The sequence below is a fragment of the Lytechinus pictus genome, chromosome 5, assembly GCF_037042905.1.
Source record: "Lytechinus pictus isolate F3 Inbred chromosome 5, Lp3.0, whole genome shotgun sequence".
Taxonomy (NCBI): domain Eukaryota; kingdom Metazoa; phylum Echinodermata; class Echinoidea; order Temnopleuroida; family Toxopneustidae; genus Lytechinus; species Lytechinus pictus.
This window is the reverse complement of record NC_087249.1, coordinates 38,348,512-38,372,283: the sequence shown is the minus strand read 5'-3', so window position 1 is coordinate 38,372,283 and position 23,772 is coordinate 38,348,512. Positions and strand designations below refer to the sequence as shown.

The following is a 23,772-nucleotide window of genomic DNA, read 5'->3' as shown; positions in this document are numbered from 1 at the left end:
CAATTCGGCGCCCCTATAGGTAGAACATCGAATTCGGCACCCCTATAGGTCGAACATCCATTCAATTTCGCCCAAGTTGAAGATCAATTCGGCGCCCATCCGTCAATACGGCGCCCCTATTCTTCTTCTCCTCCTCGATCCTCGATCAGGCTTAATTCTTCGATCTTCTTCATCTTCTTCTTCTACTTCTTCTTCTTCTCCTTCTTTTTCTTCTCCTCCTCCTCCTCCTTCTTCTTCTCCCTTTTCCTTCTCTCTTTCTTTCCCTTTTTTCTTCTTTCCCCTCCTTTTTTCTCCCCCCTTTTCCTCTAATTTCTTCTTCTAGCTTTTTGGCGCCCCCTTTTCGCCTACCCGGGCGCCCCCCCCCCCCAGAATGCGCGCATGCATATTGACTACTTTCGCCATCAGAAATGTTCTTCTATTTGCATTTTGTTTGTCTTATTTCAAATCAAGTTTTTTTTTTATCTCTCTCATCTTTCTTGATGCTGCAGCGGATTTTCTTGGAATTAGTACCGTGTGTATTCCGGTATTATGCCATTATCCGGGTATCCGAATCATTTCTGCGAATGGCTGCAAGCTCATCAGAGCACCTGACCCGGGGGTATCTCGCGTCATGAAAAGAAAACAGGAATATCAGAAATCACTAACAGCGACTTTGGAAGATAGTTTATGATACGACTTGAATATGAGATTGTCCATAATTAGCTAATGTGCCCACTTGTCTCTTTCATTTGGAAATTCCGTATTTTTTAGCCTTCAATCTAGCCTTCTTCGTCATGTTCAAATCCAGCGACGGACTCTTTAAGGGGGTGAAGTTCAAACGTCCTGGGCCGACGGGGGCGGCGTCTTCAACGAGAGCAGAGGCCATATCCAGCTGGGAGAACGATTTGAGTGGGAGCGACGGTGAAGTCGCAGAAGCAATTCCGAATTTTGTCACAAGAACTTGCAGTTATGATGAGAGTTTTGAACAAGTGTTGCCAGATCATTGGCAACCAGTGATCAGTATTGGCGAGGATGTAGAAAACACAAGAGGGCCTCCCCTTGATCGGGAAAGATTTGAACATTTTTTTGACAGCGAAGGTCGTTTGGTGGATGAGCATGGATTCAGGAAAGCTGTTTTTCGAGGTGATTTTTCACATTATGCTAAGTAATTTTCATGTTTAAGCCAAGGATAATGTTTTCATGTACCTGTTGATTGTTGAACTTGAACATGGTAATCCAATGGCACTAACGACTTTAATTGAGATTAAAAGATGGCCTAGAAAAGAGTAGGCCTATAGCCTAGGGCCTACAACCTGTCTGCAAACTAGTAGAATTGAGAAAATTATTGAAGAGGAATAAGAATTCAGAAAATGTTTTTTCAACACATACGGTACACATGTTGGTAATAAAGATGCATATGGCATTTTACATGTTGTTATTGATGCAAAATAAAATAGCAATTCATGTAGCAATTTTGTAAATTGGCTACTTCATTGATTTTATGTCATTTCTTCTCACTTCTGAATGCACGAACATCCATAAATCTAAGCAAGATTTAAACCTCTGTATTCAGCTTTATATTATGTTATGTTTACTGTTTTAGGCTGACAGGATCAGATCTGATGATGTTTCTTAAAAAAGATAACGGAAGTGCAGGGACTGCTTTTGCGTCATTTTACAATTTGCTATATATTCTTACTTGGGTTAGGACTGTACCCAAACGTACCGAAGTTGTTGAAATATTGTCTCTCAGTATTCTCATAACCAATATTGCTAATTAGATTTGAGTTGGTACATTTCAATTCAATTCATTTTATTTTTATGTAATAGTTCAAAAGTTTACATTAAAAAAATTGTCATCAGACTCTTGAATCTTGAATTCTTGATACATGCTTTACAGTAAACTGATTGTACAGGATACTAGAAGTGCATGGGGAAAATCACATTTGGAAATTGGAACACAAATTATCACAAATAGATAGTATCAAAAACAAAAATACATGAAAAAACCTCAACCCCTGACAACTTGTGGGTTTAAAACCTGCCCTGTTCATCTGCTCTTAAGCACCCACAAGCATGGCAGTGAACTCACTGCATTAATGAGTTAAACAAGTAGCCACATTGCCAAAAGCAGTGGAACCATGCAACTATACTGTGGGTACTCAAGCACTCAAACAGAGAAGCTATATCATGGTAATTATATGCAAAGTCAAAGGGGATGTCCACTATGTCATAAATTTGGCTGTTGCAGAATCGGCATAATCGGCACAGGTCTACGAAACACTCTCTTGGACAAGATAAGGAATCTCCTAAAGGATTTTTCCTCCTCAGCAACCTCCTTCAATGCCAGCAATCCCTGCCAACTCACAGCAGCCATCCTACTACCCTATGGTGCTTCCCTCCCTAACCCTCTAAATGCCCTGATCCCAAAGGCTACCTTGCACTTCATTTTTAAGTTGCATACTGTCCTTTCTTGTCCCTTACAGTTACTTGTAAACCTGTCGATTCACAGTAACCTGCCTATAGATCTTTCAATCCCTTTGGACTTGACATTTACCAGACTCCTTGACTCAACTTCTGCAGTAATACCTGCCGATCTCCGAACGGCGGAGGAACTGAAACGAGAGAGAGAGAGGAGTATACCTGTGAGGGTCAGCAATAAAATTCACTGAGAACAAAATATCACAACTTATTCCGTTATGGATTCATTCCCCCTGTCTCTACCACTAACCAACTGTTGTCATTAACCCCCTGGGTCCCCATCTTCCTGAGCGCTGGTCAATATTTCTCTACACTACTGTACACACTAGTTAATAAACTATTCTCTGTGCTTAATTAAAGCGTATTTCACACCCGTGTCGAGCACAAATGCAATGATGTCACAAAAAGACTCTCCCCGCACTCCATCACCCTATGAAAAAAAAAGTACAAAGGTATTTTCCTATCAGACTCCCTTTCATTTGCTCAGAATTGGCTAGCAGATGCTACAGTATGTAGTTCTACATCATGTAATTTGAAAAGGGAAATACTTGTTTGGTCTTGTTGCATGAAGTTTTTAACATTTTTAAGTAGATAAATGAGAGAAAAAAATTGTTTGATGTAAAAGAAATCCAGAACTTTATGAATTGGATTGAACCCCTGATTTACATGTACTGTGTAGAGACCTGGGGGCCGTTTCATAAAGCTGTTCGTAAGTTAAGAGCAACTTTAAGAACGGCTGGTGAACCTTTCGTACGCACTTAACCATCGCCAATGAATATACTATTTTCCACAAGAAAGGATCACCAGTCGTTCTTAAATTCGTTCTTAACTTGCGAAGAGCTTTATGAAACACCCACCTAATAAACCATAATCTACAGTGCATTCAAATATTTCTTTTTTTCTAATCAGTTTTGAGGGACTCAGAGTTTGTTCTATAGAACATCTCATGACCAGAAGTGAGGCATTTCATGAATTATATAATGATTTTTTTACTGAAACCGTAACTGTCCTAACTGCTGAAATCACTGCATCTAATTAGCTCAAAAAGAAAAAGTCAGTGAAAATCACTGACTATTTGCTTTGACACTCCCCTGATGAAGTTTATGTTTGATGTACATGTAGGCCTACATGGCCCCGCATACACCAGTTTGATATGCCATACATGTATAAATGTACCAAAAGACAAAAAATACATGCAAGCCAATTGCAAGTCTTGGGGACCCATTTTATTTATTTGTACATTACCCATTCCATTTTAGCTTGAGTACTCATTTCTTTCACCGTCTAGTATGATATAATCTGTCATTCTTATTGACAGGGCTCTTACATTTTCAAATTTTCAAAAGATTTATCCAAAATATTTGCGCTTAACTCTTGGCCAAGTTATGATCATTGACTTCCCACTTTTAATAATCCATGCCTTGTTTTGTCCAGAGTAGACATACAATTGTTTATTTACAAAATACCTGTATTTGAAATTGTTTTTGTATGTAGTACCGGTTCATATAGTATGTTTTCAAATTCACCATTTTTGCCTGTGGTCTTTTTTAAAGATATAATTGTGTGAATGAACATATTGCACACTATGAAATCATTGCAAAATATGCATGAAATTATTGCACACTTTAAAATGCATCAATAATATAATAAATCAATCAATACACACTTGTGTATTGTCTCCATCATAATATATTTCATACTGAATTACTGATAATCAATATCATTTCCTGCAGAATAGGCCTACTGTACATGTGTGGCATAACCTTGACACCACCCACATAAAGTGTGAATATATATGCCACAATTACAAACTGAATGCCAATTTACAGTTCATAAACCTGTTTACTACTAGCATGATTATTTGAATTTATACAGCGCTTGAAATTTTAGTTTGATCATCATTTGACAACCTTATTGCTTACCAGGAGCTTCACAGACAAACATAATTATATACATGTACATGTATACAGGCTTTACTATTAAGTTTAATTTTAAACAAATCAAACATATTAATTTAGTGGTGTTCTTGACAGCACTATAACTTGCAAGAGACTTGACAGACATAGCAACAACATGCAAACTGTATTAAGAGTATTCCACTTGCATGATTACATCTAAATGTTCACACACTTAAATTATTGTTTCTATATATGGGATAGAAATATAATTGGTAATCAAACTCACTGAAGTGTTATTCATATGAAAAAAAAATGGTGATATATTTTTTGGGGTCAAAATATAATATTTTCTTTTTTTATTCCTGCACAGTTCTTGTGTGGGTTACTTGGTAAAAATTTCAGTTTGCCAAAGCTTAATATTTTTTCCTATTTATATTCATCCCCCCCCCCCCCCCCGGAGAATCCATTTGGCTATCCGCTCTTCTACTGATCACTCTTAATGTACATGAATCATGACCATGATTTTTATTGTAGATTGAATCGTGAGCCAAATTTCCATTTTTTTTTTCATTCATGCATGAGATTACATCTCCCTCAACACATAGTGTACTGTAAAAAAATGTGTATTTTGTGTAATGCGTAATGGGTATTATTATGAATACCGGAGGTACCGGTACTCTTCATTTATGATGATGAATGAAACCAAAACTCCTGAATATAGTGTACATAAATCATATTGTGTATTATTTTTTAGGGTGTTACAGGGGGGGGGGGGCACCTGTCGTTTATGAGTTGTGAATTAAAGAGACAGAAGGAGGAACCAGGAAAAGAGCGGGGGCAAATGAAGAAGGGTGAAAGGAGAGCATAACTGAGATTTCTCTGGGGGTTTTTCACTCTGTAATACCCCTAATAATAAAACCAGGCTCATAATAATTTATCATGATGGTGGTGTTGTTTTAATATACAGTGCACACACCGTCCAAAGAAGCTCATGAGCATGGTGCTTACCCAGCAACAGTTCCTTTCTACAAGAAAAATACAAACTAAACAAACTCCACAAATAAACCCATATCATTAGCAACTATTCAATTATGCATTTCTCACATATTGGACAGTGCGTTGCCTAAGTTTTGGTAAAGAATCAGTCAAAACAGTTTTCCAGGAGGTTCCTGTGACTTAAATACTGCATTTTTTGGTATTTAAAGAAATCAACGCATTGTCTCATCATTTGATGGTGATATTCTTACTATATTATTTCTCTTTTAATAGGTGGAATTGAGGAAGACGTGAGGAAAGATGCTTGGAAGTTCCTCTTTGGTTATTTTCCTTGCCAATCAACTAAAAGGTATGTAGAATCCAGGCTTTCACTCTATCTTCTTGTTATCCCCCAACACATTTCTCCTACACACCCCACTGTGCTGCCAAGTCTCCCTGATTGTCAGGGAAACCCCCTGAAAATTGACTGATTTTGGGGTGAAAAACTTGAGATTTTTAACATCTCCCTGATTAATACATTGATTTCTTTCATTGGATTATGTGTAATCAAGAAAGATCACCTTTCTTCCTCAGTAAGTTCTCACTGAAAGGTGAATATTAAAGTTGGAAGCTATGATGACTCAGTCAAATTTCTCCTGATAAAACCTTGTCTCTGGTAAGCACCACTTGATTCGAACTTTGGTAAGGATCTGTGCTGTCTTGTATGCTAGCCCAGCATCTCAATAGCATACATTTTGTTTTTTTGCCACCCCATGATTCCCTTTGTCTCTTTTCACCTTTATAAATGTCTGATAAAGAATGTAGCATCTGTATAAAATTAAAAGATTTTCAAATCTCACATGGAGGTGAAACATAAATACTCCCGACTTCAAACCAATTGATCAATAAAAGTACAGGTCCTACATGTAGCTCATGCCTGCAACATATCATTTTTATAAAAGTGATATAGGCCTAAATTGTAAACGTGGTGACAATGCAGTTATGCTTCAATGTCGAATGATGAATGAACAGAATCAAATTCTGCACCCCATCTCCCACACATTCACAGAAATGACTTACAAAATTTTGAAATAATTAGTAATGAAATAGTAACAATGTATGTTATTCTAAATTGTGTTGGACATGAATAAAACAGTACTGGTGTGCACTTGTCTGACTCTTTCTCTCTATGTCTTACACTAATCAGGGAACGAGAAGCTCTAGAGTTGGAGTTTGCATTTCGATATGAAGCTCTGAAGGCGCGCTGGAAGACGATCCTTGCCCATAGAGGGCTCACTACAGGTGATGACGAGCAGCAGACATCCCAGTCAGGTGAGTAAATATTACAGAAAGCCCAAATGAGGCAAAAAAAAAAATTGTTACATTTTCGGGGCGACTTTTCACAACCTACTGCGTCAATCTGTGACATTGATAAGGTACAACATTGCAGGGAGTGGAGATTTTAAACAAGTCCACCCCAACAAAAAAGTGATTTGAATTAAAAAAATAGAGAAAAATCCAACAAGCATAACACTGAAAATTTCATCAAAATCGGATGTAAAATAAGAAAGTTATGACATTTTAAAGTTTCGCTTAATTTCACAAAACAGTTGTATATGCACATCCTGGTTGGTATGCAAATGAGGAGACTGATGACGTCATCCACTCACTATTTCTTTTGTATTTTATTATATGAAATATGAAGTATTCTAATTTTCTCCTCATTGTCAAGTGAAACAGTGATTAATTCCTCCCTGAACATGTGGAATTAGCATTGTTTAATATTATATGATTCAGTCAATTCGGTCCCTATGGTCAAATCTGTAAAAAATGAAATATTGTTTAATTCAAACAATAAAAAACAAAAGAAATAGTGAGTGATGGACATCATCGAATGACTCATTTGCATGTCACTGAGTTGTGCATATCACTGTTTTGTGAAAAATAAGCGAAACTTTAAAATGCCATAATTTTCTTATTTTACATCCGATTTTGATGAAATTTTCAGTGTTATGCTAGTTTGATTTTTCTCTATTTATTCAAATCAGCATTTTGCTCGGGTGGACTTGACCTTTCTTATTTTCTAATGCTCTTTTGAGCATTTCAGGGTGAAGAAATTTTGGTGAGCCCCCATTTAATTTTTTTCCATGGTCTGAATGGAGGTGGGGTAAGAGATAATACAGCTGTGGGGAAGTTTCAATTCAGTTTAATTCAATTAGATTCATTGTTTCAAATATCTTTAAATATGAAAACCAAACAACATTCAGAGATCAACAGTGACATCAAAGTTTCAGAAATTTAGAACTGTAATTGTCTGATTGATTTTCGCTTAACTAAATATTCTTTCCTCCTAATTCTCCATTCATTAAAACAAAGTTCTAGGTGGACCTTCCCCTTTTTGTCTTGTTCCGCTAAATGGGTGATATATTTAGTTTTTGTTTCTTGTCCAAGTAGACTTAAAGGCCCGTATTCTGAACTCGGGTTTAAATTAAACCCTTGTTTAAAGTTGTGGTTTAACTATGGACAGCCAATTGGAGCACAAATCCCTAACAGTAAATATGACACCCAAATTGTTCATAATTGTCTGGGAATGATATTAACTGAAGTATTTTTTTTCCTTATGAAAGCAAAAGGAAACAAAATTGTAAACATAAGAAATATACAATATAAACAGAATTTTTTAATTTTTGGCTCCCCATAATTTTAGTACAGAGTTAGACCGTGGTTTATTAAAGTTAAACCTGACTTCAGAATAAGGGCCTTAGAATCAAAGCTGAATTTATTCATTTTCAACACTTGTTTCAGATTCATCTTCATGCAATGGAGCATCGTCGTCACTGTCTACCTCTTCATCATCCTCCTCATCAATCCAAAGACTTTGTGATGATGGCGATGATGAAATCCAACAGAAGCTTGGCTTTGCCAGATTTCAAGCCAAGGTATTGTAACCTATATATAGAGCAAGGAATAATTTTTCTGGTATTACATTATGATTTTCTCCACATTTATCATGACTGCTACACACATATTTTATTTTTCTTGTGTGTGACAATTTTTTTCACATAGGACCAAATGGAATATAGTTGAAAGCCTTTTCTCTTGCAACAAGAAATGGTCATCAAATCTGAGAAATAAAATCAATCCCTGCAGTGATACAATGATTTCATATGGTCAAAATGATTTTACTTGTCTTTCAAATTGGCAGCAATCATTGAGTTTTTATTTGTTTCCGAATTTTGAAAAAATAAATCTAAATAAATTAACAATTAACAAATTGATAATAAACTTTGATGCATCAGTCCTGGGAAATGCCTTTATTTGTAGAAAGAGAAAAGCTGAAAGTTCACCTGATATTCTATTTATTGGATTAATTGGCTGTTATGATTGAAACAAATAGTAATGGAACTTTCCGGGAGTATACTGAGCTGATAATATATGATGTACATGTACAGTATCTATGGGTGATTGATTGCCAGAGGTTGCGCTATCTCGCCTTTTATCTTCACATTTAGTAGAAAAAAAGAAGTGGAAGAAGAACAAAAAAAGGAAGAAAGGAAGTATTTAATAGCATCAGATAGAGAGGCTATGCCCCCCCCCCCCCCGTGCCACCGATGTTGATTGCTACTGGCACTTCACTTGCACTTGAAAAATCCCTAACATACATATAGTTGGACTTTGTGCAACCTTTTGTCCCAGGCCTCTCTTTATATTGACTTCTTTTCAAATTGTAATTGTGTTGTACATATACTTACCCTTTTGTATACATAAGTTATGATTGTACATTGGTTGTCAGTCAAGTCTCTGTTCTTCGATTCAAATGAATCAGTCTGCCCTTTCACACGGTACCAAAATCGTTATTTGAATGATGATTCCAGTGAAAAATAATTCTCATACCGAATTTTTAGCTCGTGTGAAACCAAACTAGAATCACGAACGCTAATCACAATCACCAATTCAAATTCTACTCTTGAGGTGAATTCCAGTTAAGTTTCACTCAAATTACGGTACGAATTTTACGTCTGAAAGGGTTGACCTCCAAAACATCTTTTGAGGGGCGGAGCTTACGTGACCTTTCAAGCACTTCCGTAGATAATACAATTGTCATGCACTCATCGTAGTTTCTTTTTTGCGGTGCAGTGCTTTGATTGGGTTTGATTGACAAGCCACCAAGGACACAATACCGTCTTCGCTCAAGAATTCGAATTCAAATCACAGTTTTCGAGTGAACTTGAGTGAATGGTACAATGATTCTAAAGTCGAATTGCAATAATCATTACAATGATTCAAGATTCTCGTGTGAAAAAGCCCTGTATTTCATATAAACTGTTTTTGTTGTGTATACCCCTAACAAACGTGAATAGAGTACACCCTCTGCATAATGAGGTCACCAAATGGTTTGGAAAGTAATAGGAAATAAGTTTATGCTTCTGATCGTGGAGACTGTTGAAAGACAGTGCCAATTTTGGTATGTGAATTGAAATAACGCCATTGCTTTGATGAGACTGGAGTCGATTTAGCTAGTATGACTGTAGCATAACCCCTGAAAGCTTGACTGAGGCTCATCAAGAAATTGGCCTACTGGATTGCTTTGTCCCAGGCAGAGACTGCAGCTATATCTATGTAGTTACCTGGGGCTTAAGTGATATTTCTGATGCAGGAGATTGCAAACGTTTGCAGCCATTGCCTACATGTATAAACTCCTCTCTTGCTTTTATAGTCATTGTTTTCTTTTTATCCATAAGGATTTGTTCAGGTTATTCATACAAAAAATTGCCACCGGACGTTCCTTGATAAAAATAACACATGACCAAAGCAAGATGGGAGTGTAAAGGTTCGTAGACATAGCACTTACGTTTTGCGTAACAGCATCTCACTCGTAAAGCAAAGACATTAGCTGCAGCCTCCGACTAGATTATAGGCTAGGATTACTGATGTTGTAGTCAATGCATTCATGTTTTCTGAAATGCCTTCGTTATTTCCCCCATCAGATTTATGCGAGTCGTCAGCCGCTAGATGAGAACGATCTTGATCACATCAAGAAGAACCTCAGGATAATAGACAAAGACGTCCCAAGGACAGACAGAGATTTAGATTTCTTCAGGTAGGTTACAACACACCGTGTCACATTACACACAGTTGCTTTAACCCGCATGGCAGAATAGTATAGTCATGTCGACTAAACTGAATATGGGCTATCCATCCGTTTTGCATTTTTTTTGGTGTTTTTTTTAATACGGAAAATAAATACTATACTATATCCCATTTGTTTAATCTGTAATGAATTGATCAAGAGATCATTTATAATTTCCTCCACTCTAAATGATAATGAATAGCATTGAGCTTAAGTAAAACTCACGTTATCTATTACATGAATACTCTAAGCCCGGAGGGGGGTGATCGGTTGAACCGTATCTCCTCCCGGGATCCGCCACGCCCGGGCTCCAAAATCGCACCGCGTGTCGGGCCTGCCACTCTTCATGGACTCGCCGCCCTCCCAGCCCATCACGACCGAGTCATCGTCCGATTCTTCCACCGAAAATCCCCGTAGACCTGCGTGTTGTAGCCCGACATTCGACCATGACAGACGACAGATGCGTCACGTGGGTCGTCTCGCTCCAAATGCCGCGTTCTGATTGGTCAACAGCGGCGCACAGACTTCCAACATTTGATATATAATATTAAAAACCCAAATGCGGTCTGAAAGCGATCTGTGGCGACTTACGTAAGCACAATGTTTTGCGTGTGCAGGGACCCTGGATCGAACCCGCCAGAACGTGTTTTTCGGGGGGTGGTGTGGATATATTTTTGCTTTTTCTTTAAATCATATTCCTTCCCCGTTCCTACCCAGCTTTATTCTCTTTTTACTTTCATGTGAATTTCTATTTAGGCCTGTATTATTAAATCATGGAGCTATTAATAACTATGATTAAATCTTACTTCTTCTTAAACACTTTTGATTTTCAACTTCTTGATTACACTTATTTGGGCAGGGGTGGGAAGGGAAGTGAGTTAAAGGTCAATTGCACATCGACAAAAAATCTTTGAATTAATAGAAAAATTTCCCTTTTTTAACACAAAACAGTTATATACACAAAACAATGGTATGCAAATAGAGTTGATTATGTCACTCACATCACATTCCTTTCTAAATTTAGGTTGCATTTTATTATATCAATTTTAGCAAATTTGATATAAAAACTCTTCATCGAATCACAATATGTTACATTCATGGAAATCCCTCTCAAAATTTGTTAAAGAAAATGAGAAAATTAAAATAAAATATACATGTCATGTACATGTATCAAACTAAAAAAAATAACACAAGAAATTAGAGTGTGTTTGTCACATAATTGGTTCTGTAATTTGCACATTTACCAAGATGAGCATATAATTGTTTTGTAAAATTAGGCAAATTTCTCAATGTCAAAATAGTAATTTTTTAAATTTTGAATCATAGTTTTTATGAAATTTTCTGCAATACTTTATTTTTCCTTAAATTCAAATTAATTTTTTGGTGGGGTGGACTTCTCCTTTACTCTTTGCATGGAATGTAGGGAATGCACATATGCAAATCAGTAATTGGACACATGTTCACTTTCCTTTCATCCAGGCCACTCCCTCACATCCACCAGGTTTACAGTCTTATAACAAAAATGATGAATTAATTAGAATACCATCACACCATATAGCTCCATGATCACACAACATTCACAAAGTGCTTCACAACAAATATTTCACTTCTGTTCATACATGCAATAATTACTGTGGAAAACAAAAACAAGGTGTAACCACATTCGAATACCGTTTAAAAGGACAAATATATAAGACATGGCGAGATCTTTGATTTGAATCATGTGTAGAATTTAAAGTGAACGTGAAATGAGATTTTGGCATTCTGTCACAACTGAAATGCACTTTCGCACCGGGCGATTTTCGCCAATTAATTTTGGCACAATATAATAATTTTATTCCCAAATGTCTAATCAATCCATAACCTGAATTTCAGCCGATCTCGACGCCTTCGTTTGAATTCTCAGTTAGACTTCGCCTTCGCCGTAGTTGCTATATGGACTAAAGTTAGCGATCATAATAATGTGAACCTGCCTCGCGAAGGATGGGGCAGTTTGCGCTGCGCCGCCTGTGTGTCCGCGCGGCAGGTTCACATCATTATGATCGCTAACTTCAGTCCATATCGCAACTATGGCTTCTTTGTTTTTTCCCCATTGCTTTCATACTTTTTTTCTTTTTCTTTTTATTTTACATTTTTTTCCTTTGACTCCTTTCACTTTGTTCTTTCTTTTTTCCCTTTTATTTATCCTTTCTTTACCTTTCACTTCTTCTTTCTTTTCTTTCATCCTTCCTTTCCTTTATACTTCCTTATTATTTTTGTTCTTTAATCCTTTTTTTTTTTAGTGATAAAGGGGACAAACAAAATAATAATTAAAAGAAATAATTAAACTTGTGTCTTTTTAAAATGTTTTCTTCCTTCTTAAGTTACATTTTGGGACCAATAGAAATAAAAAAACGGTAAAAAAATAAAAAAATAAATAAAAGGCCGGGGCGATAAAATGAATATCAGCTAATGCAATGAAATACGTTGAACAAGTAAATAAAAGGGTTAATGTAAATCCTCCAAAACCAAATACTTTTTAAACTTCCCTTTTTATAGTTAAAATGAGGGGCAATATTTTTAAACGCTACTTTAACTAAATATCATATTCGTCCAACTTCAATAGCATTTTAATTCTCTTATCTGTATTAACCATAATCCTATACTCTTTATCACTTTTTACTTTCTCACTATTACATTTAATCAATCATATATTTTTCAAAATAAATTACGACTTCAAATAAAAACCTAACTTTCACATTCTTTTCAAATCACAACCTCTTAAAAAATTCAAATGTTTATTTCTTTCCCTATATTGAATAAACATGTCAATCTACAACAAATTCTATTTAACTTAATCACACCCCCAAAACCCGTGGAATTTCCACGGGCTCTGCTAGTAATAATAATAATAACGCAGTTTTGTATAGCGCATATCACATTATGTCATAACGTCCCTATGCGCTTCCAAAAGACTTGGATATTATTACCTTGGCTTTAACCCCGCAGCCTTTTACAGCGCGGTGGCATTTCAAGGAATAAATTCCTGCCCATACATCTCACCTGGGTTGAGTGCAGCACAATGTGGATGAATTTCTTGCTGAAGGAAATTACGCCATGGCTGGGATTCGAACCCATGACCCTCTCTTTGAAAGTCAGAAGACTAATCCACTGGGCCACGATGCTCCACAACGCACGTTTTTTCACTCTTGATCCATTCTCTTTATTTATCAGGGGGCAAGGAAACCCAAACCTTGAAAAACTCAGGAATATTCTTGTTACCTTTGCTGTCTTTCACCCAAGTAAGTATCATTTGACTTTTAATGGGTACTCCATGCTGAAAATAATAATATCTGAATAAATGAAGTGAAATTAAATGAGCAATGATTAAAATTTTATCAAAATCAGATGAAGAAACCAAAGTTTAATATTGGGTTTCAAACTTAAAGTTGTAAAACAGTATACCATCATGAATATGCAATAGGTCGGCTGGTGGTGTCATGCCACCACGAACTGTTCTTGTAGCTGTGACCTAAGCCCAGGGTATGAACAATGTCTTCAGAATGATGTGTTTCTTTTTATTTGTTCTGATAGCTGTGACCTATGCCCACGGTATGAATGATGTCCTCAGAATGATGTGTATCTTTCTTGTTCTCATAGCTGTGACCTATGCCCAGGGTATGAACAATGTCCTCAGAATGTTGTGTTTCTTATTTGTCCACATAGCTGTGACCTATGCCCAGGGTATGAATGATGTCCTAAGTAGGTTTCTGGTAGTCATGGAGAAGGAGACGGAGGCATACTGGTGTTTCACCCTCTACCTAGAGAAGGTCGTAGATGACTTCCTTGAAACGGGCATGATCAAGAAACTAGGTATGAAAAACCTCCTTGGTGTACAATGTTAAAGGCTTTCTTGGGAAGTTAAATTATGTAAATACATTTCTTGCTCTCACCCAGTAAATTAGGTCACATGTTCGTTCTAAAAAATAAGTCAGAATTTTTGGCCTGCATCCAGTAGGTTAAATCACTTGTTCTTTTTCAATCTGAAAAATGAGTCAGAATGTTTCTGACTTATTTCTTGCTTTCACCCAGAAAAATGAGTCAGAATGTTTCTGACTTATTTCTTGCTTTCACCCAGAAAAATGAGTCAGAATGTTTCTCACTTATTTTTCAGATCGTAATGTGTTTACTTTATCCTCTCTGTGTCGTTAAGCTCTTCACACATTGAACAGCCAGCCTCTTTTTCACCTCAAATAATCTTCACTTTGACATTGTCATGCGATTAAATTATAGATGGGACTGACTGCCTCAAAGAGATTGAAAAATTGTGATAATACAGCCAAGAATTAGTGTATATTGTACAATGCCTACTTAGCTTGTTGTACGTGACCAAATGGGAGGTTGAATGTCAAACATTCGTACCGTTGCACACACGACGTACCATCCAAAATGTACCGTTGCACAGCTTTAGGAGGTCACGTCACAATATGATTTAATTCATTGTGCTCAGTAAAAGTGAAGGTGCAATACGCGTATGGCCTGCTGGCTAAATGCGCAATGCTGCCCAAGGTCAAGTGCGCTTGTGGGATTTTGCTTTTCGCTTTCAATATTTTTGTTCCCTTTTCATACATGTAGATAACTGCAGGGAAAAACTCTTGTTTTTTTCATATTTTTGCTAGATTCCGAGGCGTTGTACAACACATATAGCGAATATTCTTATTCTTGCAATGGTGCGAGATTTCGCATTCGGTGAACTCGAAATCGGCTAACACCTCGTTGAATAGAGCATCTTTCTTTCACCTCATGCGAAATCTCGCACCATCGCACTCATGCCTATTCGCTATTTGTATAATGTAAGAACCACCAAACGTTTTATGAGATTAACTCAATTCTGCTTAGAGTCACATTTCTGTTCTTTTAATGATTTGATTTACAGAATCACTAAAGAGATTACTAGAAGAGATTGATGAGCCACTGTTGAAACACCTCACACATTGTGACATGGGAGATCTCATGTTCTGCCATAGGTAACTATACAACCCATATTCTGAACTTGAGATAAATCAATCTCTGGTCTAAAGTTGTGATTTAACTATGGATAGCCAATGGTGACACAAATCTTTTAACAATGCATATTAATTAGATTTATCAGCGTATATGTCACTCAGATCATACATAGCTGTCTAGCGAATACAGAATTAGCTATCATTAAAGCATGAGGACAGAAAAAGTATATATTTTTTTTTAAATTCAGCTTGCCATAATTTTATCACAGATTTAATCCAAGGACTTAGTTAAATTTGACTTCAGAATACGGGTAAGCTATCATTCCAAATTTCAATACAAAATTGGGGATTCCTTATACATGGATCATCAACGTTGTTATCATGAGAGGCTTGCACGTTGACCACTTTACTCGAAAACAGATAGAGCTGGAATTGAGTGAGAAAATAAATTTTATATTATACTGGGGTATGCGTTAAACAAGACCTGTTTATTATTTGTATTAGAATTGTGGTGCAAAAAACCTGAGGATTGTTTCATGAATCATCTTTTCAGTGATTTTTGCTGACAAATATACTCTGAGCCAATCAGATGCAAGGACTTCAGTAGCTTTTAAATAGTCTGTGCAAGTCAATGACTAACAAATCTCTCCATATTCTCTTTACAATGTCTAACAAAGAATTCAAAAATTTGTGTGCTTGTTAATAGATGGCTGCTCTTATGTTTCCAGCGTGAGTTTGAGTTCATCCAGTGTTTGAGGATCTTTGAAATCATAAGCACTGATATGTTTCTTGTTTCTGCTGTTATGTTTCAAGCGTGAGTTTGAGTTCAGTCAGTGTCTGAGGATCTTTTAAATAATCGGCAGTGATATGTTTCTTGTTCTTAGATGGTTGCTTTTATGTTTCAAGCGTGAGTTTGAGTTCAGTCAGTGTCTGAGGATCTTTGAAATCATCAGCAGTGATCATCTAGAACTGTGTTCTCTGGATGCAGAGAGAGAACGGGACAAAGAAAGAGCAAGGGAATTCCAGAAAACAGGTAAACATCACAGAAATGCTATTAAGTACAATAGATTTTAAGCTGGTTTGTAATTTAAAGGGATGGTCTGGGCTGAAAGTATTCATATCTAAATAAATATAGTAAAATTTACACAGCAAAATACTGAAAATTTCATCAAAATCGGATAACAAATAACAAAGTTATTGAATTTCAAAGTTTGTCAATATTTTGTGAAAACAGTTATAAGCACATCGTCATGAATATTCATTAGGTGAGCTGATGATGTCACATCTCCACTTTCCCTTATCTTAAATTATTACATGAAATCATAAATGTATCATTTTTTCATACATGTTTATAAAACGATGTGTCTCCTTTATGATGAAAAAAGTTGCGTTAATAAATAACTAATGCACTTCATCAGTTATCAATCCAATTGTTTTAGTTCTTGGCAGAAAATTTTTGAATAAACCCAATGACATATAATGAAATACAAAAGAACAAGTGGGGTTATGACATCATCAGCCCACCTAATGAATATTCATAAAGACATGCCTAGAACTGTTTCACCGGAATAATGCAAATCTTTAAAATTCAATAAATTTGTTATTTATCCAATTTTGATGAAATTTTCAGCATTTTGCTTTGTGAATTTTACTCTATTTATTGAGATATAAATATCTCCAGCCTGGACCATCCCTTTAAGCATTCATAGCAAGTGCAAGATGAGACCACCAAGTTTAAGAGCCACACTTTGTTGCCGGGCATGGTATTCGTGATGGTTTGGATTCCATTTCAAGGATTAAACTTGATACAGATGCTCCAAATGTTGTGCAGAAAGTGCATATATTGTGTGTGGGCTAGCCAGGGTCTAATGATGGGGTGAAGAATGTATCTGTAAAGGACTTACTAGTGGCATGTTGGTGTATCAAGCTCTCTAGAATATATATATTTTTTATTATTATTGTCATCATCATCACCACCACCATCATCATTTTTATAACTATAAGTATTATTGTTGTGGTTATTTTTATTATTTTTATTATTAGTATTATTATTATTATTACTGTTGTTATCATTATTATGGTTATTTTCGATATGCAGACGGTGTGAGTAGATCAGCACCGGGATCGATATCCACTGAATACACCTTTGAGCTCTTTGTTTGCGTGACGATCCTCCATGAGTACAGGAACCAACTGAGACAGTGTGATGATGCAGCAAGCATCTTTCAAATGGTCAATGGGTGAGTCATGGCTGGATGACAGGTGACACGACCTTTGCTCATGCGACATTTGCTCCGTTCTTAATATGTCGGAGGCATAGGTTTAGAGCTAAAATTGTAATAGAGTTTTTGGTTCAGAATAATGTAAAGATTCAGATTAGGGTTTATTTCGTTTTGGAGGTTAGGTCTTATGTTTGGCCGAACGTGCAGATTTTACATCGGAGCAATTGTCGCCGGAGCGAATGTCGTGAAACCGGATTACAAGGGTATGAAGGGGGCCCATGACTCCGTACGTAAGATTGAACCTTTTTTCAATTCTACAAAAGTTTCAGTTAGTATTGTTCCTTATATTTCTCAAGAGTAAGTGCAACTTAGATCATATCAAAGTTTGAGAAAGATGTGAATTTCTCACAAATAACAACAGCCTGTCATTTCAAGATTGGAAAAAAACTATGGTGGCCCAAGTCTATGGACCCATTCATTGGACACATTATTAACTCTTAACATGCCATACACACTACTAACCCAACGCCACAGTGCTAATCCGATGCTAATCCCCTGTGCCAGCCACAAAACCCCCCTGTGCCACATTGATTTTGGGATCGCGAGTCGTATTCACTCCTTTCAATTGTCATGATTACAATTGCTTGTAACCCTCTAACGATTAGTTTATCCACAAAATATTGTGTAGTAAAGTAGGAAATTTCATACCCCTTATAATGGTGTCCTCATTATATGGATTGGTTATTATCTTTACCGCTAAAATATGAGTTGTATCAAGTAGTTCCATTTTGTGGAGTGTTTTGTATAGATAAAAAAACCTAGGTCTCTTCCCTCTCGGAGGCGGAGCCATATATAAAAAATGTAGAAATACTCGAAAAAGTCGAATGTAAACCGTGTGAGTAAGTTGATCTGTCAGAAAGCAGAGTTCGCACTGCACACAATAGTGCAAATAACGGCGTGCATGCGATGCGCAATACAATGCAATATGGCGTAACAATGATTGTAATTCCGAATGTGCGCAGTCATGCACGAAGCAGGCGAGGGTAGGAAACAATGCAAGCACAAAGCATTCAATAGTAGGCGTGCGAGCACGAGTGTGGCATGTTATAGTAGGATACGTAGCGTGCACGAAGCACTCAATGAGTTAAAGGATGGTTATGATGACAAATTCAGAGGAGGAGGATTATCATTTTCTTGGCTTAATTCAAGTCTTTTCTTGAAAAGAGGAAGATGGTGATTATCAATCATGACTGCCATGGCGATGATCTTGCAGTAATGGCTGTGATGGTGAATATTTCTGATATGGAAGAGAAGAGAAAGGGGACTGATTACCTCAACAAAGATGTTTAATTTCTTGATTCAGAAGAAATTAGTTATTCAATATTTCTTCTCTCTATCTAGATTGGCCCAGAAACTAGATCTTGTCGATGTCCTTGCAAAGGCGGAGAGTCTTCTCTTAAGTTACTGCCGGAAGTCGGTTTCATCTGAAAGTACTTTTGCACTTATCGAATGAAAAGTTGCAAGCCTATCAACTCACACAATACAGCTGACAAAACAGGCCTTGTTGTAACGTATCATGTTTGACTGAAATCCTGCAAGTACATGTATTATCACCCAGAGTATCCGCGTCTCATTGGTAAATCTCTAATTGATCTACACCGTCTTTGTCCGGTTCGTCTCATCCCACATGGTTTTATCTTAGTTTATCTACAGCGAGTTTGGCTGCTAACCATTTGTTCATTGTCATTGAATCCATTTACCATTTGGTCTAATTTTCAGATAAGCTGTACCCATTAATGGGGAAGTTCACCCTAAAGAAAAGTCTGTTGTAAAAATTGCAGAAAAATCATTAAAAATTTTGGTGAAGGTTTAAGGAAATTTATCTCAAACATTCAGCAATATTTTTTATTATTTTTTCTGCTATTTGTACAATAAACTTTTTGTCAGGGTGAAGTTCCCCTTTAATGTTTACTTGGTCAAACACTACTTAGTTAATAATATGGTTAGATGAACTGTTTATGAAATAATTTTTCATTTGTGTCATCAAGTGCAAAATAAATGAATGGAAAGTAGACCCAACTTGGCATTAGACTAAATGAGAATTAGACTAAGTGTATTGTAGACCAAATGATAATTACAGTGATAGTAGACCAAATGGGTTTAGCCCATGTGGGTATTGGACTATCTGAGTAGTATATGTAGACCTATGTCTTGTAGTCCAAATGATTACAAACCTTTTCATTGTGTACTTGTAGTTCAGAGAAATTTTGTTCTGAGGGCCTTGTTATGTGCCCTAAATCAAACTTTCTTAAAAACTCAGATCTTAGATAATGAAAGTGGATATGCCCTCTTTATTGCCATGAAGGTCTTATCAGGTGATGTGAAACTGCTCTGTATGGGGCTTGAACCCTGAATCGTTTACAGCTCATAGAGATATCAAACCACTAGACTAATATTGTGAACTTGAAACGTAGCAAACAGTAGCTATGAGCACGCCATCATGACATCTCACGTTATTGATATTGTGAAATTATAATTCTATACCTAAAAATACACATTTTGCTTGCCATTCTATTGTAATTCATTAAAAAAAAATTTGGTTTCACTCATCCACATCTTCGTAGTGTGCGTGAAATGATGCCATCTGTTGTTGGTTATTGAACTTGTCGGAGAAAAAAAAATCATTTCATAATATGATACATGTATCTTCTTACAAATCAGTCTATTTTGTACCTCAGTTTTTAGATGAATTTTTTTAATGTCAATTTTCCCTTCATTTTTCATGTAACCTATGATATATTGTTGACATACATGTAACAGTACTTGCATTACAACTTAAAATTAATTGTGTGTGATTAAGAAATATAGTAATTTCACTCTTCATAAGTTAGGGTACATGTGTACTTTCCAATTAAATCAAAAGATGTGTAATCAGCATGGCAGCAAGTTTTTTTTTTCAATTTTTTTTTGGAATCGATATATATGTAAAATGATAGGAATATCTTATCTTTGTAAATTTCAATATCCTCAAAACTCCTTTTGTGGAATTATAGAATATGTAGCATGCAGGAATTTGGCTAACCTTTAGGATGCCATCTTGAATTTTAAATGAATGTACACTGTACATGAATATTGACAAAGATAGGACATTTAAAGCAATACCAGTACTCTCATTCGCTGTCTTTTTTTCAAACATCTGATCGTGCCTTTGTTTATCTTCACCCAAAGTCTTTTAAATATTCTTCCATATCTTTTTCTTGTATGTTAGAATAAGAGATTTTTTTATTCGCTCGTCCACAGGTGGACTGCTATACTGTGTCGTAATATCCTGTTTTGTGTTGACGATATATACATAGTCGATGGGTTGGGTGATTTCAGGTCCGGTGTTGGCCTTGGTGTTGAAATTCGGATTGCTTACCCTAGCTCCAAAACTTATTCAGAGTTTGTAAAACTGATCCATCCAGATCACATTATTGACATCTCAACAACTAGTGAGTGACTTTTCGGGGCCATCTTCACTTTATGTTTGGTGTTATAATCGTGTAAAAATTGACCTAACACCAACACCATAAGGTCAACACTGAACTTGAAATCACCCATTGAAGCAATGTGAGACACAGAGCGTGCCATGACTACTGGTTCCTGACGCACGCGTGTCAACTGTTTCTGCTTGCGCATGCTCTCGTGTATTTTGGTGCTTCCCTCCACAACTCTGTATGCTGTTAACGTAAAGCAGACTATTGTGATGTACTTACTCTCAGTCCAATAGTGAACAAACAATAGAAAAGTCCCTATGACCAGGTTTCTCTATTCTAACAGTAAAACAAATTAATTAAGTGAGATCAAGATTGGTGTTAGTGTTTAGGAGCACATTTCAGAATGCCTCTTGCTCCAACACATGATGAAAGTTGACAAAAATGATCAAAATTAAAATACTGATTCCTTAACACTTAATGATATTCTTCCCAGGACCAGCTTCACCCAAAGTTCGATGCTGTGCTGCTGAAAATTAATTGGCCCGACAGTCAACACCGACTCTACCTAAAGATTAACACCAAACTTGTGATCAGATTGTGGAATGCATTCATTAGATCCCTGTGTAGGAATTCTTGGGTGTTTTTTTTGTGTGAGTAATCCAGTGAAAATGTATGTTTATGTGTAGACATGTACATGAACTATGAACCTTGTAATGAAATGTACTATATCAGTTGACTGGAGCGACAGTAATATTGAGTCAAATTTTTGTACATTGTCATTCATTATTTGAAAAAGATTATTTATACTCAATGGTATAGCTTAATAGTAAAATTAGCGTCCATATTCCAAAAGGCATGAAAACTGTAAAGTTAATATATGATTTATTTTAAAGAAACAAATGTGACATGATTACTATTCTGTACTTGACATCTGATTGGGATTTTTCATAAAGCCGTGTAAAAAGTTTATCGAGGACTAGATGAAAGAAAGTTCAACTTGGTCCAACCGTTGTGATTTAACTACCAGTACATACAACGTGAATGTGTTTGTAATTCAACCTTTCCTGTAATTGATTGTATTATTTTCATTTTAAGTATTATAGATTTATCATCAAATGTACTCAAAGTCAGATCATGGTGCAGAAAATTTGTGCAATATTTATGACAAATGAATTTACTTTAACTTGATATTTTCTTAATAATCAAATAATCTTCCACTAATTTGCATTTCAAGTGCCTGTGTTCAAATGTATTACATTAGATTTTATATATTGTAATTTGTATTAATTCTTGCTTTTATCACTTTCTGTTCTCTTTTGTATATGTGAAGCTTTACCATATTCCCCTGCTCATCTTGATTTCTTTGAAATATTTTTGTTTATAATTAATTATGACATGAAAAATTTCCTGCTCTTAACAGGGAATATGCTTTCTTAACAGTTAATTGTTAACATTTTCATGTCCATTATGGTATAATGTCGCTTTCTATTCTTTTTATTGGAATTGGTTCCGAATGGTATATGTAAAGCTAAAATATGACAACAAGTCATCAGTACACGCAGGCTACGGCTATAAAACAATGTTTGTTTAATGTAAATTCAATTTTGGAGGGAAAAAATGTGCCGACTTATCCGAATTTTCATACATTTTTAGGTAGAACATCATCTGTATATTTCATCTACATTGTAAGCAGAAGATACTTGTTTCTGGACAACCCTCAAATCTCCATAGATATATTAAAAAAAAAATCATTTGGCAAACAATGTTTTAAGGACTAAATAGTCCACTTGTGACAGCGTCTGAACGTAGGATTGAAATTTGATACATTATTATAAAACTGCTCATTGCAAATACCTTAGATCTCCTAACTACCTTTCAGTAGGGGGCAAATTTTCAGAGAAAAGGTACTGATAATCTAGAAAAATGTAGAACCATGTATTATGGATTTCTTTGGAAAAACGGACACAACCTACATGTACAATGCCATATGGAAGTACCCCCCCCCCTCCATTCTTTCTCGTTGGGTTTATAGCGATTACAGTGACTATTCAGTGACTTGGTAAAATGAGAAGTGGAAAACCAGACAGCTACAAACTTGTAAAGAAGATAATTTTTATCAACGATTATGGTGTAAGAGTGTATACATTATTTGTCAGAGATATATATTTTAAAGCCAAATTTCACCATCATCTTGTGTATGATAATTAAATGCTTTGTGTTTATTACCTGTATAGATCATTGCTTGTACCTTCTGATTGTATGTAATGTATCCCCCCCCCCCCCCCCTCCCCCTCCATGACAAAAAGGCATAAGTGACATTTTGGTGTTTTGAAATATCGGGGGATTTTTTTTTGTATTGAATGGATATTGATGATATGTCCTTTTCACACTTGGATGTTACATAATCTTGAAGGGGATGTGTCAGCTAAAGGCATGATTGACATGTTGGTGTATTGAAATGTTGAGGAAAATGTGTTTGTGATGGTACATGTATGATGTCCTTTTAACATTTGGATGTTGAACACATACCAAGTCCCCATTATATAGCAATATAACTCAATTTTGAGGATTTATACCTTTTTGTAATGGGGGAGGGGGCAGTATGAAGTTTGAATGAGAGTTATA

General features: G+C 36.0%; 1 protein-coding gene across 1 annotated transcript; it reads left to right on the top strand.

Annotated features, from left to right (window-relative positions):
* Positions 1 to 533: 533 nt before the first annotated feature.
* On the top strand, positions 534 to 23,380 carry LOC129262026 (TBC1 domain family member 16-like). The gene is made up of 11 exons (XM_054900062.2): positions 534 to 1,122; positions 5,628 to 5,703; positions 6,541 to 6,665; positions 8,139 to 8,272; positions 10,322 to 10,434; positions 13,678 to 13,745; positions 14,170 to 14,316; positions 15,380 to 15,470; positions 16,334 to 16,482; positions 17,548 to 17,689; positions 19,073 to 23,380. The coding sequence occupies exons 1-11, from the start codon at positions 774 to 776 to the stop codon at positions 19,182 to 19,184; spliced, it is 1,506 nt and encodes a 501-aa protein (XP_054756037.2). The 5' UTR covers positions 534 to 773; the 3' UTR covers positions 19,185 to 23,380.
* The last annotated feature ends 392 nt before the right edge of the window (positions 23,381 to 23,772 follow it).

Bases quoted from the DNA above. Each gene is read 5' to 3' on its own strand.
- LOC129262026 (XM_054900062.2), top strand. From the start codon at position 774: ATGTTCAAATCCAGCGACGGACTCTTTAAGGGGGTGAAGTTCAAACGT. The intron at 6,666-8,138 runs GTGAGTAAATAT...CACTTGTTTCAG, and splicing joins GCAGCAGACATCCCAGTCAG to ATTCATCTTCATGCAATGGA. The intron at 8,273-10,321 runs GTATTGTAACCT...TTCCCCCATCAG, and splicing joins TTGCCAGATTTCAAGCCAAG to ATTTATGCGAGTCGTCAGCC.